The sequence below is a fragment of the Misgurnus anguillicaudatus genome, chromosome 21, assembly GCF_027580225.2.
Source record: "Misgurnus anguillicaudatus chromosome 21, ASM2758022v2, whole genome shotgun sequence".
NCBI classification, from domain to species: domain Eukaryota; kingdom Metazoa; phylum Chordata; class Actinopteri; order Cypriniformes; family Cobitidae; genus Misgurnus; species Misgurnus anguillicaudatus.
Window position 1 is genome coordinate 40,004,172 of NC_073357.2, and position 18,481 is coordinate 40,022,652.

The following is an 18,481-nucleotide window of genomic DNA, read 5'->3' on the forward strand; positions in this document are numbered from 1 at the left end:
AGGTAGGCCGTATCATTTAAACGATGCCCAATTGGCACTAAGAGGCCTAAAGTGTGGCAAAAAAACATCCCCACACCATTGCATTAATGAGAAATTGAACAGGTGTTCCTAATAATCCTTTAGGTGAGTTTATATCTTACAATACGATCACTTTAGAATATAAAAATACATTATTGCATATTATTTCTTAAAACATATATATTAATTAAAACATATATTAATATAAATAATATTAGATCCCATCTTACAACCCTGAAAGTCCACAACCCTAGTAGATGTATATACGTCACAAGAAATTCTGAAGGAAATATTAACAGTATGATGACTTATTCATTTATGGTGCACTTTCTGGTGTGTTAACAGGCTTCTCTTATCTTTAAAGGTCTTCTTACACTCCTGGCAAAGATAGGGTCTCTCTCCAGTGTGAATGCGCTCGTGCACTTTTACTTGTGATATCTGTTTGAAGCCCACGCCACAAAGGCTGCAGGCATAAGGCTTTTCCCCCGTATGTACTCTCTGATGTATCCTGAGCTCGGCGGCTCTGCGGAAGCTCTTTCCACAATCAGAGCAAGGAAAAGGTCTTGCTTCACTGTGGATATTCAGGTGCATTTTCAGTTCAAATGACCGCCGAAACGCCTTGCCACATTTAGGGCAAGAATAGGGTCTCTCATCAGAATGAACACGCTGGTGATTCTTTAATAAATATAAATGTATATATGCCTTTCCACACTGAAGACATTGATGGCGCTTCTCTTTCCTGTGACACTGCTGATGCTCTTTAAGTTGACAGAAAGCACTAAAAGATTCACTACACTTGCCACAACGGAAGGGTTTCTCTGCCGACTGAGGTGGCTCGTGCTCTCGAAGTCTCCTACTGTCACTAAATGTCTTATTGCACACAGAACATCGATGAGGCTTTTCTCCTGTGTGTATGCGCTGATGTGCAATCAAATTTGCATGTCCCTTAAAACGCTTCTCGCACACGGAGCACGTGTAAGGTCTCTCGCCCGTATGAACGCGCCTATGGACCTTAAGTCCACCCAGCTGGCAAAATGTCTTTCCACACACTTCGCACTTGTAAGGTTTTTCACCAGTGTGAGTTCGTACATGAACTCGCAATGCTCCAGATGTAGTAAAGCTCTTCCAGCATTGTGTGCAGACGAACGGTTTCTCTCCAGTATGAACCCTTTGGTGTGCTTTTAGATCTAAAGTGTGATGGAAAGCCTTCGGACATTCCGAGCACTGGTGTGGCTTTTCGCTTTTATGAAGTCTCCGGTGATTAAACAATGATCCTGTTTGAGCGAATCTCTTACCACATTCAGAGCAGTGGTATGGTTTTTCTCCTGTGTGAATACGCGAATGCACTTTAAGTTCAGCGGACGTGATGAAGCGCTTGCCGCATTCAGGACATTCGTGGGACCTAACTCCTGAATGAACGAGTTGATGTCTTTTAAAGTGTACTGATGTTCTGAAGTTTTGTCCACATTTAAAGCAATGGTAACTTGACTTGCCGGAGCGGATTCCTTTTTTAACACTCTTTCTTGAGCAACTCCTCGTCCTTTTTCCAATTTGCTTTTCTGAGTAGAAAAAAATGCATGTAGAATGTAGTGAGCACAACAGCATACTATGCATTTTATAATCAACAACAAATCACTTACCAAATAATGCTGCCGAAAACATATAAAGCAACAAAACTCTTAAAAGAACGCAATGACTTTTGGGGATTTTAGCTTATTCATTGTATCCCCCAAAGTTAGATAAGTGCATACATAGCCTTTTCATCTCTGTGCGTCCCATAACTCTATCTGACGCACCTACCGCTAGCTTAGCTTAGCACAAAGACTTGAAGTAAATGGCTCCAGCTAGCCTACTTCTCCCAATAAGTGACAAAATAACGCCAACATTTTCCTATTTATATGTTGTGATTTGTATAGTCACATCGAAGCACTACTATTTGGGCGGAGTGATTTGCTCGCAGAAGCCCTGTGTGAGGAGCAGAGAGTTTGCGCAAGCGTTGTGCTAATCACTCTGCCCAAGTAGTGCTTCGCCTTCTGAGAATAAAGTTCCCAGTATGTATACGGTTTAAAGATGACTGTGTCTCATATGACCTTGTAATTTGTACACGATGTGAATATACAAATTACAACATATAAATAGGAAAATTTTGGTATTATTTTGTCACTTATTGGGAGCAGTATGCTAGCTGGAGCCATTTACTTCCAGTCTTTGTGCTAAGCTAGGCTAGCGGTGGGTGCGCCAGATAGAGTTATGGCACGCATGCATAGATATACACACTAGATGTCGCCTTGGGATTCTATACATGCGTCAAAATCGCTGCCATCTTAGAACAGGGGTCTTGTCATAGGAAATAGCTAGGTAAAGCTGCTATATCCGCCTGTACTTCGAATTCATGGACGATGCCGGATTTTTGTGCTGCGTATGGATGATAGGCCTACTAGCACTATGCATTATAGTTAGAAAAAGTAGATTTTTATAATATCAAAACTTTAATTATTTTTCTGGACTCAATGCTAAATACATGTCTGACTGTTTAAATGAACCAAAAGAAAACCAAGAAAATCTCATTCATGATGATTTATGGTGATTTTATTTCCATTTCACCATTGCCTACAATGACACTGATGCGGGGCTCCCCTGTTTCAAGATGACGCATTTGGTCCAATGAACTGCTGTAGCCAAGGCCACATCTAGTGTACATATCTATGCCATGCATGGAGACTTACTCTGGGGGACACAGTGAATAAGCTAAAATCCCCCAAAGTCTAGTGAACCCTAAAATCACTGCCTTTGTGTTTTTTGTAGCTAAAGTGATTTTGATTAAAAGTTTAACTTTCATTTTTGTTACCTTGCTCTGGGACTGCAAGTTCCTCTGTTGTCTCTGTGGTTCCTGTATCATGAAGAAATGAATCATGGTTCTCTGGAGTCAGATCAGCTTCCACATCTCTATTTGCCTCTTTTTTCAACTCCTCACAAATACCAAACAGTATTGGGTGACCGCAAGAAGGTGGGCTTGGATCTGGCTCCACGTTTGTCAATGTAATCACTACATAATTTGAAAATGTAGTTATACAGCAACATTCTTATAGTCAAAATCATATATTCTTAAACACAATGTAGCACTACGTACAGTTCTCTTGATGTCTGGATGCGTTTGTCAGTATCTCGATTGCCTCCAAAAGAGATTCCATGTCGGGTATTACAGTCCACCAGCTAGCAAAATACATTCACTGAGTCCTAAGCAGGTGTACTTCTGTCTGAAAAGGTCCTTAAAACACAGAACCCAAAACTAAAAGTGAAACTTTCTTTTCCCTCAGAAAGTTCAGTAACTTTTAAATACAAGCCTATAATTGTTAAATGTCATTTTAAGCTGATTAAGTCTTACCACAGGTTATATTCATGATGGCAATAACGTACACAGTGGTCGAGTTTTCATCGTGGAAGGAAAACGTATTTAAATAGCGTTTACTTCCTGCTTCCGCATGACGGAGGATTGTTTGCTGTGCGGGTTCTCGTAAACCTGTTTTTTTTTTTTTTTTGTTGTTTTTTTTAACTTGCTGATGCCTCTGGTTCAAGTGAGGTCGCAAGCAGATGCGTCGCGGTGTACAAGTTTTTATTATATTAGAAAAAGGGAATTTCTTTATTTGCTTTTCCGTTAATAAAAGGGGGAAAAGAAAGATTGAGTGAGGTGCACTGATCTGGTGAGGTACAGCATGGAATATCAGCGGCTAGGTCGTGGGTTTATTTCCCAGGAAAAACATTCATAATGCTTCACATAGCTTGTTGAAAGTCACTTTTAATAAAAATCTGCCAAATTCATAAATGTTAAGACAGTGAAGAGTAAAATGAAGTACAAAGATGTTCATGTCGTTTGTATTGCTATTCCGGGTTTTAGGAAATGAAATAAATATTATACATTTTTTTAATACAAAAACTACATAAGTTAAATGATGTGCCGTCCAGACCTCCTTGTGACCACTCGCTGTCAATGAAAAACATTATGTAACGTAAACGTATTGAAAAGTGTTACTGTTTTGCGCCCGTGCATGTGGTGGCGGTAAAAACAAATACCCTTTGCAAAAATCTTCATTATGCAAGAGTTTTCTGCTGCTGACTGCTGACTGCCATATATCTATGCTGACTGCAGTCTACTCTGTGGTATAATTTTATGCCTGTAGGGGGCGTTTTATGGCCCAAGTCTATTCTTGTTAGAAGTTACATTTTCCACATGCAGCATGCTTATTTATTTAAAAATCAAAATTCGTTATTGGTTATGTTAAAATATCCATATCTTCCACATTTGTTGAACCTCACATTAAATTAATTGAACACTATGTAGGAATTTCTGAATACTTGTACTTTAAACAATACATATAAATTCGTATAAATAAGCGAGAATCAAATATTAAACAAATAAAACGTTTACTATTATTTTTTTTAAATAAATTTACAGTCTAATGTAATCGCCATGATGTACATCACGTGACCTGCTTGTGCCCACCGGAAGACGCGCGGCAGCTCTAGGTCCTGCCGTGTTTCTATGGTGTTGCAGACTCTTCAATGTGGATCACTACATGGCGGTAACGGGAAACACTGCGGTAAATATGAACATTTAACGCGTTTACTTAAATATAGACATAGATTTCACAGGTTTTTATTGGTGTATAGCTAACAAAGGTGAAATCAGTCACCGTTCACCTCATGTTTTTTCTATATATGCATTCAGTTGTGTGTGCATGAGGCCTAAAGTGAAAGCTCGTTAGCCTCGTTCCCTGCTAACTTGCTAGCTACAATAGCATGCTAAGGTAGCCGCACAATGCTAGGCTTTTCATTCATGCTTATTTTTGTATTATCTTGGATTTACCATGGTTTATAAAGTGCACGTAGCTTGTTCTAGGGCATGTAAATAATACGCCTATGAACACTGCACTGTTTTACTGAATTACTGTATTTAACAGATTTAAATCAAGTAGCACTTGTGCTGCTGTGATGTACAAGCGCGCCACAGTCACTACCGTGCCCTTAACATCTCTTTGTTAATATACACCAAGTCTTGCGAGTGATAAACCCTCAGTGCCCTACACTGATGACTCTGTTTACATTAAGCCAAAATATATGTACTATTATGCATGACCTAATAAGTCAAGCACAAATGCTGGTTCACATAGTCATACACTGTTTTCTTGTCATGTTTAAGGGCAACACAGCTTTCAATACACATAATATTGGCAGATGATCATGTTTACAAATAACTGAGAAGTCCAGTTTGTAACTTGCATACGGAATAGACTAGTACACTAGATCTCAACCTTTGTGACCTTAAGACCCCCCCCCCCCCCCAAATAATATTAGAGGCCCCACACTTACAGTTTCTACACAGTATTTTAGAGCTTGATATAACCAGATCAGTTATAAAATAACTAGATATTAAGTGTCTTGACTTTTAATTGTTTTAGCATATTAGCTTATGTTAATGTTTGTTGTTTCCTTATTTTAAATATTCACCTCTTGTCTTAAGGCCATTAGGAAGTTTATTTGAGGCCACCGGGGTGAGAAACACTAGTTTAGTTAGCCTAAAAAAATGCTGAAACATGATGTTTGTAAAATGCTTCTGCCAGTAAAGATAAAACTATTGTAATGGTTAATAGTTGATTTTATAACTTCACATTGTAGCTGAGTCTTTTAATTAAAACTTTTCATTATCCACAGATAGCTGCAATATTGTGAGAGCTTTGCTAGCAAGTCTCCACGGGCTTCTCGATCCTGGTTGGCTCAGTAAAGCATAGCCTCATTGGTAAGTACATAACATGCATCAGTTCACTGAGCACTCTGTTTTAGAAGTATTGTTTATATGTTTGCTTATTATTTATATTATTCATTGCATTAATTTTCTCATTGTGAGGCAAAGGTTTGATGATGGAGAATGGACAAGGCACAGGTGCAAAGCTTGGACTGCCGCCTCTTACGCCAGAGCAGCAGGAGGCGTTACAAAAGGTACTAATTATTGTTGAATTTTAGGGCTTTTTACTTTGGTATACCTTGGTATTAAATAGAAAATGAATCTAGAGAAAGAATTAGACTAATGGAAGTTTTTTTGAACTAGACATTAAGACACTAACAGTTTACCAGTTTCTGCTTACTTAATAGTTGATTCCTCTCTTTTTAGGCTAAGAAGTATGCTATGGAACAGAGCATAAAGAGTGTTTTAGTGAAACAGACCATTGCCCACCAGCAGCAGCAGCTCACAAACTTACAGGTGAGCTGATATGATGATCTGACTATGTTGATGTTCTTTTTAAATGCAAAACACATACGGTGCAATGCTTTATGGTTTACACATTGTTGAACTTTTATTTGAGAAAAATAATGAATTATTGGAACTAATTATGTCAGACCAGTAGTGCAACTAAAACTTCATAGTATCCCCACTGACTGTCATGTAAAGGGTTCTCATACATACACCAGTGTATTAATTTTTTTTAGCAGTATTTATTTTGATTTATCTACACAAAGAAATAATTTGAAATAATATTGCTGTATTTAAAAAAAAAAACTAAAAGTACAATTTATCACACATGTTGGAACATGATGATGCTTAGAAGTACAGTTAGTTTTTTCTTTTGGTCAGATTGTAATAGTTTTTTCCCCACATCAGGCCTTGTAGTATTTTTCAGATTCCGTATAGTATTTTTCTAGACTGAAACGTTTTACTGGAATGAAGTGCATCTTTTGATGCTTTATTTCGTTACGGTGCCTTACTGCCAGTTTGGTTGAGGTCTTGTATTTGTGGGACTCATACTGGAAGACTGCTACATCCAGATTAGACGTTACTATCTTGGATCTTAGCAGTTGGATACACACACTACACTACCCAAGCAGACATCTTGATGACATCATCCAGATAAATAATAATTCAAATGATTCACACACACATTTACGCCTACTTTATTTTTGACTCTGTGAGAATAATACAGGAGCTGTGAGCTGCCTACTTGTTGTCCTATTTGAAATAATGCCTGTCAGTAATGTTGGTGCTTTAATTGTGGTATGTTTCAGGTTTTCATTCAAAGTAAGTGGTGTTTTAAAGAGGTGGGCAGAGCTTTAAGTTGAGTCTGAGGCTTTGATCAGTCAGATATGTCTGGAATACTATATCTGTCTGCTGTTAAAAATAGTACAAGAAAGGAAAAAGAGATATCTAACCTTTTCAGCACTTTTCCATCTTTACTGTGTTTCAGATGGCAGCAGTGACAATGGGCTTTGGAGATCCTCTCTCATCTTTACACTCGGTCAATAGAATATTAAACTATTATTTACCTTCTGTACGCTTTATTGACATAATGACCGTTATCCTTCTTTAACTGGCATTAACCTGACCATATAAACTAGACATTTACCGCAGCATATTTAAAAAGCAGACATGGCTGTGTTGTGAACGAAATCTGTGATGGTCAACCATTTCATTAAGCTGGTTTTAAAACAATTTACTAAATTAGTACGAGAACAAACAAATCATTAAGTACCTCTATAAGCTCAATTAACTGACTTTGCTTTCATTAATGCAAGGGGACTTGAATTACAGGATCGGGATATGAAGTATTATTTTAGGGTTGGTACTTTTAATGTTGCGCAGGATCTCCTAAGCTTAGCTGACAACTCATTCCACATTTGTCTTTTTTAATTATTGCATGGCCATCAGTGAGTGTGCCCTCATTTCAGTGCTTATTGATCTAGATGCACGTGTGATCTACTGTAAGTTCAATGCTCAACTTGAAGTAGGGGTGGGTGTTTTTCTTTAGAAAGCATTATCACGATCTTTATAACAGACAATCACAATCTACGATCTGAATTGTGATTTTCTTTTCAAATTTAAGATCCAGCCTGAAACATGCGCATATGAATTTATTATTTGTACAGTTTAAAACACTACATTGAAAAATGGCAATTAAAACCTGATAAACTTTATTTAAAATAATAAAATTGTAATCAGCAGACCATAAAACAACTTTTTTACAACTAACGACTTTTAAGTACTCAAAACTCAAATAGTATTTTAAATAGCGCTGTTACTAAAATTATTATAAAAAAATGTAAGCAAATTACATATTTTATAATGATTGATCATGCGTAAAATGTACATGACTTTTTATGGTCAAAATTGATCTTCGATGGTGGCTAATAAACATGTTCATACAGTTAAAAGTACCCCACTAATGTGAACGGCGAGCGCAAAGTCCTTAGAACTATTTTAAATGTTAAAAGAAGTCACAAATCCCAGCTGCGCATCGCAAAACATTTGTGTTAACAACACCGAAAACATTTCCTCATTGGATAGGATTTTGTTTTCCAACCTTTCACCATTGTATCAGTTTTTTTTTTGATATATGTGCGATGCAGAAAGACAGTGCTTCGTTTGAAGACTGGGAAATTGTGTGAGGGGCTTTGCTCATTTTTGCAATTATCGACATCACCACTTGTTAATTACAGTAAATTATCAGATAAAGCTTTAAAAAATTCAAAGTAGGAAAATCCTATCATAATGATGATCATACATGTAAAGTATTTATCAGTCTTTTAATTGCTGTGGTGTCCACAGCTTTAAACTACATCTTAAGCTTGACAGCCTCAGTCACCCTTTTTCCATTTGTTTTTATTGTAATTTTCGACTGCTCTAACGCGTCTGTCTGTCAGTAGTACTTCATCTGGGACTTCATAAGATGTTTTGATTCATTTGTGCACAGAAAACACAAAACGCATTTGGTCCCTTAGCGCTGTGTGATGTGTGTGTGCCTGGTGTGTCTGGGCATGTAGCGTTTCTGTAACCAGAGTGCTTTTATAATATAAGCACAATATAAACATAACAGCCAAATGCAAAGTTGAGTGTTTGCGTACCTTGTGTATGTTTATATCTGCTTTATAACCGTTTTTACTTTCGCTTTGCATGAAGTAAAATGCACTTGTTCTGTACTTTAGAAGAGATCACAATCTATACGATTACCCTAAAAAGTGAATTGTGAACATCTTCAAGATCGATCACAATATAAAATCATCAATCACCCACCCCTAACCTGAAGCTCCATTTTTTGCAGAAAATCTTGTGGTGTGTGTGTGTCTGTGAATGGTGAGGATGATCCATTTCTCCTTTATGAATATGCTGTAGAAATGTCATCTTAGTCTCTGGTGAGAGAAAGCTAACGGTCACCACAACAATCCAAAAACATCTGTGTAAGAGCTGTATGTAAACGTTTACTATCGTAATGTGGCTGACATACTATCCAAAAGCGTATGCTGTAAAATGGATCAATTTCTATAGATTTTACCTCAACAGTTATCTGATGTGTAAGTCCAGAAGCTCACCTCACAAAATCGAAATAGCCTTACCTCAGCCCACCATCTGGGATAATTTGTTGTGCTTAGTGGTTACATTTTAACTAAATGATAAGTATCGCTAGACAGAATTCAGGTCAGTCATAACCGTATATAGGTTTTAGTGTACATGCACACATGCTAATTTAGGTACTTGCAAACGGCACTCTTTAAAAAAATGATAAGATGGGGTTATGCCACATGTTTCTAAGTCATGTTTCTGTGCTTGTAGTTAATTGTAAGTGATGTAATGATTAAGCAAAGAGGACCAAAAGAGTGGGAACTAGCCTACATTTGATCTCATTTGCATAGTGTATTTGTATAACACTGTTTAATAGCTTAAGATACAGTTCATCACACTGTTGTAACATAATGACACTTAGAAGTACAGTTTTTCCTTTAACTTGTCATGTTGTCATTGTTTTTTCCTATGTCAGGCCTTGTAGTATTTTTTAGATTCTTTATAGCATTTTTTCTAGACTGAAACATTTTCCTGGAATGAAGTGCATCTTTTGATGCTTTGTTTGTTTACGGTGCCTTACTGCCAGTTTGGTTGAGGTCTTGTATTTGTGGGATACACAACGATTAGACGTTACTATCTTGGATCTTAGCGTTTGGATACACACACTACACTACCCAAGCAGACATCTTGATCATATCATCCAGATAAATAATAATTCAAACGATTCACACACATACTTTACGCCTACTTTATTTTTGACTCTGTGAGAATAATACAGGAGCTGTGAGCTGCCTACTTGTTGTCCTATTTGAAATAATGCCTGTCAGTAATGTTGGTATGTGGTATGTTTTAGGCCAGTGGTATGTTTTAGGTTTTCATTCAAAGTAGGTGGTGTCTTAAAGAGGTGGGCAGAGTTTAAAGTTGAGTCTGAGGCTTTGATCAGTCAGATATGTCTGGAATACTATATCTGTCTGCTGTTAAAAATAGTACAAGAAAGGAAAAAGAGATATCTAACCTTTTCAGCACTTTTCCATCTTTACTGTGTTTCAGATGGCAGCAGTGACAATGGGCTTTGGAGATCCTCTCTCATCTTTACACTCGGTCAATAGAATATTAAACTATTATTTACCTTCTGTACGCTTTATTGACATAATGACCGTTATCCTTCTTCTAACTGGCATTAACCTAACCATTTACACTAGACATTTACCGCAGCATATTTAAAAAGCAGACATGGCTGTGTTGTGAACGAAATGTTGGTCAACCATTTCATTAAGCTGGTTTTAAAACAATTTACTAAATTAGAACGAGAACAAACAAATCATTAAGTACCTCTATAAGCTCAATTAACTGACTTTGCTTTCAATAATGTAAATGTATTATTTTAGGGATGTTACTGTTAACGTTACACAGGATCTCCTTAGCTTAGTTTACAACCCATTCCACATTTTGTCTTTTTTAAATCATTGCATGGCCACCAGTGTGTGTGTGCCTTCATTTCAGTGCTTATTGATCTAGATGCACGTGTGATCTATTGTAAGTGCATTGCTCAAACTAAAGCTCCATTTGTTGCAGGAAATCTTGTGGTGTGTGTGTGTCTGTGAATGGTGAGGATGATCCATTTCTCCTTTGTGAATATGCTGTAGAAATGTCATCTTAGTCTCCGGTGAAAGAAAGCTAACGGTCACCACAGCAATCCAAAAACATCTGTATGAGAGCTGTATGTGTAATTGTAAACTATCGTAATGTGGCTGACATACTATCCAAAAACGTATGCTAAAACGATAGTGTTGTGAAATGTAAAATAATTGGTAGTAAGTGTAAAACAGATACATTTGCACAGATTATCTTATATGTAAGTCCAGAATCTCACCTCACGAAATAGAAACACCCTTACCTTAGCCCACTATACGGGATAATTAGTTGTGCTAAGGGAACACGTATTAACTAAATAAGTATCACTGGACAGAATTCAGGTCAGTCATGGCCGTATAGGTTTTAGTCTACAAGCACACATGCTAATTTAGGAACTTGCAAGCGGCACTTTTAAAAATGTTAAGATGGGGCTATGCCACATGTTCCTAAGTCCTATTGCTGTGCTTGTACTTAATGGTAAGTGACGTAATGAGTGAGCAAAGAGGGCCAAAAGAGCGGTAACTAGCCCTACTGTTCCAAAACAAGCTACATTTTGTTTAATATTGTTTAATTTGATCTCATTTTTTCTGTGTGTTAGTATAACTTTGTTCAACAGCCAATATTCTGTCTTTTTGTCTTGTCCTTTCCTGAACATCAGGTGGCAGCACAGAGGCAGCGAGCACTGGCCATCATGTGTCGCGTGTATGTGGGCTCCATTTATTACGAGCTGGGGGAAGACACCATCCGACAGGCCTTTGCCCCCTTTGGTCCTATAAAGAGTATTGACATGTCGTGGGACTCTGTCACCATGAAACACAAGGTATGCTTTTCATTTATTGTAATCTGAAATGGATATAAAATCTACTGGGTGAATCTCACATAATTTAAAGACATGTTTGAGCCTGTAGTCAAAATGGCTTTGGTTAAAAGATGCTTTAGTTAAAATAGATCTGATTTTATAAAGAATCAGAGAAAAAATAGCAGACAGCATCCAACTCACTGAAGGCAGAAACTATGGTAATACAACTCAGTGGCTGTGGGCGGAGCTTTAGCACTGTAACATCACATTGCTAAGAGAATCAAAATAGCATGTCTAATGGCGCATTCACACGGGGCGTAAGCGTTAACTCTTCCCATTCACTTTTAATGGGTGACGTCATGCGTTGCCGAACTGAATTGTGGATCCGTCAGCGCCTCGTCAGTTTGGGCAACTCTTGGTCAATCTCTTTATTTTTCAATCACTCATCAAAGAGACTTGGATTACTCTGCTAATTTTGAACATACAGATATGATTTATACATCATTTAATACGTTAAAGTGTCTATTTTTTGTCCACTCCCAATAAAAATGGAATGTTGTGCTTTTCACAATATTAAGCAAATAAACATGATGCACATTCTGTTCTCTCTCCCTTAGTAAAGTCCTTTCAGAAACGCTTCAAAAAAATTAACTGTAACTTAACGAATACTTGTCAGACAAACAAAATAAAAATGTCTACATAATTCTTGAAATGTCTACTTTTAAATTATGTAAGTGAAATCGATAAATTGAAAAATTCTAATTTGGTGTAAACTGTAACGGTACATTCACATGGGGCGTAAGCCTTGACGCTTCCCATTTACTTTTAATGGGTGACGTAATGCGTTGCCGAACTAAAATTGTGGATCCGTCTGCGCCGCGTCAGTGCAGTTGCTCGTGGCTGAAGTTGAACATTTCTCAACTTTTCAAGCGGCAACGCGTGCGTTAGCCAATCAGATCGCCTTATGCAAATAACCTAGGCAGAGCCATCCAATTATGTTTATGGAAGAACGGAGCATGTGTTGCGGCCATTGTGATTGGCTGTTTGCCACGCTTCAGGCAAGCCTTTTGTTGAAAAATTGGGATTTGTTTGGCCTCCAAATAAGAGGGTGCTGCCGCCATCTCAACATCTCTTTGCTCTACAAGCTGACGTAACATGCAACAGTGTTCACAACGACCAGTGTTGTAAGAGAAACCTCATGACATTGCTAAGAAGTTAACGTTAGGAATGCTTAGTGTCTCAATGGTAACATTGCATAAGAATACATACAGACAAACGGCCACAGGCAAAAAAAATATTTTAGTTACTGAGGGTGAAGCACTGGCCCTAGCTTTCACATAAGCATATGGCCTTTCTCAGCAAAAAGTGTCTTAGAAATTCTAAATCAATATATTGTTTTATGTGAATGAGTAGGCAGAATGATTTTCACATAATTTTAACGAGAAAAAAAAACTCTGGATGGAATTTTTTTTATTGTAGGGTTGTTGTGTTCACATACTGCTGACACACATTTATGTCCAAACCTTGTTAAAGTGGATTTTGTATAATAGGTGCCTTAAATATATTTGTTAATGCATATTTATTCATTTTGAAAAATGTGTGTTTTATTACAGAACTTATATTATAATGTGAATTATTGAGAATATTTCGAAAAAATCCAGCTGAAAAAAATAACTTTCAAAACAAAATCCCTTTTAAATGTTATGACATTTTTGTGAGATTCACCTATGTGCTGTAAGAGACATTTTCTGAATGCGTGAATGCTCATCTCCCAGGGTTTTGCCTTTGTGGAGTATGAGGTTCCCGAAGCAGCTCAGCTGGCCTTGGAGCAGATGAACTCTGTCATGCTGGGTGGAAGAAACATTAAGGTGGGTTTTCAGATGGGATTTAACCCCCTTTGAGTAGCTACGCTTGTTGTTGTTGTGTGTGTGAGCTACTAAAGCAGTCAGCAGGTCTACACTACCTGTGATGTGTGTATGTGCACAGTTGTGCACCAACTAGGTTATGAAGGGGTGTGCTTTAGCCATTTTGTTTGTCATCTAACCTCAATTTATGCATATTATGTGTTATGCCTCCACACTGTCATTTTGTCTTGTTTCGGAGCTCCTTTTTTCTAGGAGCAGCAGAGGGAGCTTTCGTTTGTGGTGGGCGTGCTCTCCTCTGTCCGGGATGTGCTGATGGTGGGCTGCGCCTGGCTGGTGTTTGCCTGGCCGCCCCACCTGCAGCACAGATACCACATACCCAAAAATGTGTTTTTAACAATCACAGTTACATGATAACAGTCATGAAGACACTCAGAAACATCAGTCAGCTTTTTAATGCTGTGCTCTCACATACTTTGGCAGTATACAAGAATTTTTGAATGTTATTGTACCCTAACAGTTTTATGTAGTAAAACTTAAGACATGTTGCCTTTTTAAAAAAAGGTTTATTCATGTATACATACACACTCGCACACTCATTACTTCATACACTTACACTTAGTGGCCCCTGTGCTGGTATGTGTGCTGTAGGTGGGGCGGCCAGGTAGCATCGGACAGGCGCAGCCTATCATTGACCAACTGGCTGAGGAGGCACGTGCCTACAACCGAATCTATGTAGCCTCAATCCACCCAGATCTATCTGACGATGACATCAAGAGCGTCTTTGAGGCCTTTGGAAAAATTAAAAGTTGTATGCTGGCACGGGAACCCACCACGGGAAAGCACAAGGGCTTTGGATTTATCGGTGAGCACGTCTACAAAGTGCTGTAAAACCTACTTCATGGAGATTCGTTGCTGTATTTTGAACTGTTGGGGGTTAACACAGATCACAAGTGGGCTTTCAACTAACAGTTGTTTACGTGTTATGAGGGCATCAAACTTTTTCAGATCACCCAATGCCTAAATCAAACCAAATTTTAATGAGGTTTATTAGTTACAAAACTGTTGTTAACTCTTTTCCCGCCACTGACGAGATAACTTCAATTAAGAGAAAACGCTTCCCTGCCAATGAAGAGAATTTCTGGCTTTTCGCAATACCGCTATTATCCACATTATCCAACTTATACAACTCGGAAGTAGCGCCTCACGTGAAAGAACTCTGTGTATGTTTTAAAAATCGCTTTGCATTTGATCTCTATCAAAAGTCCTTCACAAAAATGGAATTATCTCAGCTTTTTGCTCAAAATTGGGTGTTTTTGAAGAAACCTATCCATATTTGAGAGGTGATAAAAAGAGAACTAATGAAGGTATGATGAAAGATGTTCTGTTCTTTCATTTGATATTGTGTTTGTTTATATGTTTAAAGAAGAACATTTTCTGGAAGGCATTAAACTTTTGTGAAAATCATGAAAAATGCTGGTGCTGGCTGGCAACTTAAAAACGCTGGCGGGGAAAGAGTTAAAGAGAATTCATATTTTATTTTATGAATATAGTTTTTGAAAGTACTACAGATGCTAGTAGTAGGGGTGTCACAATTCTCCAAATCCTCGATTCAATTACATTTTCGATTCTAATGTCACTGTTTTTTGAAAGAACAAGTTGCTATGCCATTTTTAGATTAGACTTTTATGAAATATAATATCTGACCTTGAACGTGGAGATGCCCTGCCATGTTAGTTGTGCTGCCAGTGGAAAAATATGGTACACGCACACATCTGATAAAACGAAACTCCCTGTCAGATGAACATTCCTGTCAGTACTTTGCACCTTAAAAACGCACTTTTATTACCAATAGATGAGATTGTGAGACTATACCCCAATAAGTAATGTGTAAATGCTGTTTTCTTAAGCAACTGAAATAAGTTGTTGTGAAACTTATACGGATCTCAGTTCAGAGAAATGACCGGTCCTGTCACAGATGCCACTCTACTGTGCACGCGCGCATGCTCTGATTGAGTTCAGCTGAAGGCGGGAGGCGCTTGCTGTTTTTTGTTTCCCATGTAAAGAGCAGCGTGTGTGGTGTCTCCTTCATCTGCCTTGCTATCTTTTAACTGGCTGTAACTAGCGAAGTTAGAGGAGGTTCTCTCGCAGCACTCAATACGTGTGTGATTTTTCCACTTGGCAAGCCGACCGGACGTGACATGGGGGCGTGGCAGCATTGACGATTCCATTTTTTTATTCAAATAAGTTCGAGGTTGTGACTTAATTTCGATCAATTTCGATTTAAAATCGAAATCGTGACACCCTAAGCTAGTAGTGTCTCCAGTGAAACAAAAATGTTAACAACTCCAGAAGAATATAAGCAATGCATAAGGAGTTAATCTAAACTCAAACTTTAAAGGGTGGTTTCCCAGGCAGGGCTCATCCTAGTCCCAGACTAAAATTAATGTTTGAGTTGCTTTAATTTAAAAACACCTATTCCTGACTAATTTCAACATATATCAGTGACATTTTTTGTCTCAAGTAGTGTTTTTGTAAGGTATGTTTGTAAAAACTTCTTAAATGACCTAATAAGGCCTATTTCTGGATTAGCCTAAGCGCTCCTCGGGAAACTGCCCTAAGAGAATGTTTGTAAACGCATTATAGGCCTTGATTCAAGCAGGTGTTTTTCCATTTTGAGTAGAATATGAAAAGCCTCAGTCATCACTGGATGCCGTCTCATCTATGAACCTGTTTGATCTTGGTGGTCAGTACCTAAGAGTTGGGAAGGCTGTTACTCCTCCCATGCCTCTGTTGATGCCTACGACCCCTGGAGGTTTGCCTCCGGCTGCTGCCGTGGCTGCTGCTGCAGCAACCGCCAAGATCACTGCTCAGGTGCAAATAAACTTCAGCTCAGACTGGATCCTGAATTACTGTCTTGCATATCAAATTCAGCCCTTGTTTTGACCCTCTGTTATGGTGTTGTGTATAGGAGGCTGTTGCGGGAGCGACAGTGCTGGGTTCTCTTGCTTCACCAGCGCACATTCTCAGTCAGCAAATGGGTCTACCACAAGCCGTATTGGCTGCACAGGCCCCTGGCATCATTACAGGTCTGCCGAAATTTGTTTATGACCTCTGTTATCAGAATGAATGGTACTGTTACAGAAACAGTCATTTTATGTTTGTTCTTTATGATTGCCTAAAAAGATAGTTTTGGACTTAAATCTCTTTTGTAATTGATGTTCTTAGGTGTTACACCTGCTCGCCCCACTCTCCCTGTAGTCCCCCAGGTTGGTTTGGTCAACCCAGTATTAGCATCCCCTCCGGTCACATCATCTGGTTTTTCGGGCACACCTACATCTATACTGCAGACGCATACTGGAGTAAAGCGAGAGGAAGACAATCGGCGATCTGACGAAGACCATGATCGGCCAGTGGGAAATGGTCAGGACAGTGAACTGGAGAAGCTGAGCGTCAGTGCAAGTGGAGGAAAACCAACAGCCATGCATTCAAAGGTTAAACAGCATCACATTCATTCTGGTTGTGTTTTAAAGATTAGATGGATGACATTCCAAATGGGTCTCTCTTTGAAGTAGGCGTAAAATGTAGTTTTCTCATATAACAAAGGTGGTAAAATTAAAGCTTTCTTTTTATTGTCTGCTCTTTTTTTCTTACTGGGAACTTGCTTTTCCAACATGCAGTCAACGGTGATGGTGCTACGCAACATGGTGGGCCCAGAGGACATTGACGATGACCTGGAAGGTGAAGTGATGGAGGAATGTGGAAAGTATGGCGCTGTTAATCGGGTTATCATATACCAGGAGCGACAGGGCGAAGAGGACGGTGCTGAGATAATAGTGAAGATCTTCGTGGAGTTCTCAGATGCTGGTGAAATGAACAAGGCCATCCAGGCCCTTAATAACCGCTGGTTTGCTGGTCGCAAGGTTGTGGCCGAAGTGTACGATCAAGAGCGCTTTAATAACAGCGACCTCTCTGCATAAGACTGTCCCACAATGGCAACTGGTCTGTCTCTTTAGGCTCAAACTCACTCAGCTTTCATCATTGCTGCTAGAGATTTGGGCCTCTTTGAAACTTGTAATTATTTTTTTATTGATGTTGATAGGTAATAATATTATTGGAAAAATCCCAATGGAGGCATTTAGCTTAGGACAAAAAATGTGCTTCTCATGCATTTTCTTTGTGTCACCTACTGTGAAATACTCGCATTTTTTAACTGTCATTATTTTTTTTTCTAATTTTGATGCAATTTTTCCCATTCCCACCCCCACTTTTTTACAAATGCCAACTTTTCTCCACTGACATTGTGTTGAAATTCTAAACATTGTGTTGGTGACATTGGTTCTGGCTTTACCAAAACAATAAATTTCTCTAATATGCAGTGTTGTTCACGTCATTAATGAAGGTTGAATAAGTTCATAAAGACTAACGCAAAGAGTCTTAGGGGCGGTTTCTCGGACAGGGATTAGTTTAAGCCAGGACTAGGCCTTAGTTTAATTAGGAAATATACTAACTACTAAAACTAGTTTTAACAAACATGCCTTACTAAAAACATTACTGGCGTGCATTATGTGGCAAAACAAAGGGCACTGATGTGTTTAAGATATATCAGTGCAAGTTGTTTTCAGTTTGGACAGCTCTTACATTTATTTTAGTCTAGGGTTAGTCTAATCCCTGTCCGGGAAACCGCCCCATAAAGAATAATACAAACGTATACACCTATATATGGGTAGATGATTTCAATATGCATTCAATGAAAACTGAAATGCAAATATATTGCACTCTTTACAACTTTTATTTAGTGCATCATTCCAGCTGAATCGGACTTTCGATCCTTTAGAATTA

General features: G+C 38.4%; 2 protein-coding genes across 7 annotated transcripts; one reads left to right on the forward strand and one right to left on the reverse strand.

Annotated features, from left to right (window-relative positions):
- Positions 1-311: 311 nt before the first annotated feature.
- On the reverse strand, positions 312-3,551 carry LOC129446221 (uncharacterized). Of its 2 annotated transcripts, XM_055207181.2 has the most exons (4): positions 3,404-3,551; positions 3,149-3,286; positions 2,867-3,064; positions 312-1,577 (listed from the first exon to the last, which is right to left on the reverse strand). In XM_055207181.2, the coding sequence occupies exons 2-4, from the start codon at positions 3,243-3,245 to the stop codon at positions 331-333; spliced, it is 1,542 nt and encodes a 513-aa protein (XP_055063156.1). In that variant the 5' UTR covers positions 3,246-3,286; positions 3,404-3,551; the 3' UTR covers positions 312-330. The 2 variants fall into 2 exon arrangements, with proteins under 2 accessions (XP_055063156.1, XP_055063162.1); XM_055207187.2 differs by having other exon boundaries at positions 3,149-3,504.
- A 2,350-nt stretch (positions 3,552-5,901) lies between these two features.
- puf60b (poly-U binding splicing factor b) lies at positions 5,902-18,017 on the forward strand. Of its 5 annotated transcripts, none has more exons than XM_055207166.2 (11): positions 5,905-6,012; positions 6,185-6,274; positions 7,075-7,107; positions 10,394-10,444; positions 11,637-11,798; positions 13,553-13,645; positions 14,291-14,504; positions 16,323-16,513; positions 16,611-16,728; positions 16,868-17,133; positions 17,320-18,017. In XM_055207166.2, the coding sequence occupies exons 1-11, from the start codon at positions 5,932-5,934 to the stop codon at positions 17,617-17,619; spliced, it is 1,599 nt and encodes a 532-aa protein (XP_055063141.2). In that variant the 5' UTR covers positions 5,905-5,931; the 3' UTR covers positions 17,620-18,017. The 5 variants fall into 5 exon arrangements, with proteins under 5 accessions (XP_055063142.2, XP_055063141.2, XP_055063129.2 ...); XM_055207154.2 differs by lacking the exon at positions 7,075-7,107 and adding an exon at positions 7,254-7,304; XM_055207167.2 differs by lacking the exons at positions 7,075-7,107; positions 10,394-10,444 and adding an exon at positions 7,254-7,304 and having other exon boundaries at positions 5,902-6,012.
- The last annotated feature ends 464 nt before the right edge of the window (positions 18,018-18,481 follow it).

Bases quoted from the DNA above. Each gene is read 5' to 3' on its own strand.
- LOC129446221 (XM_055207181.2), bottom strand. From the start codon at position 3,245: ATGTATTTTGCTAGCTGGTGGACTGTAATACCCGACATGGAATCTCTT. The intron at 3,065-3,148 runs GTACGTAGTGCT...CAAATTATGTAG, and splicing joins ATCCAGACATCAAGAGAACT to TGATTACATTGACAAACGTG. The intron at 1,578-2,866 runs GTAACAAAAATG...TTTTCTACTCAG, and splicing joins ACTTGCAGTCCCAGAGCAAG to AAAAGCAAATTGGAAAAAGG.
- puf60b (XM_055207154.2), top strand. From the start codon at position 5,932: ATGATGGAGAATGGACAAGGCACAGGTGCAAAGCTTGGACTGCCGCCT. The intron at 7,305-10,393 runs GTCAATAGAATA...ACTGTGTTTCAG, and splicing joins CTCTCTCATCTTTACACTCG to ATGGCAGCAGTGACAATGGG. The intron at 16,729-16,867 runs GTCTGCCGAAAT...TGATGTTCTTAG, and splicing joins GGCCCCTGGCATCATTACAG to GTGTTACACCTGCTCGCCCC.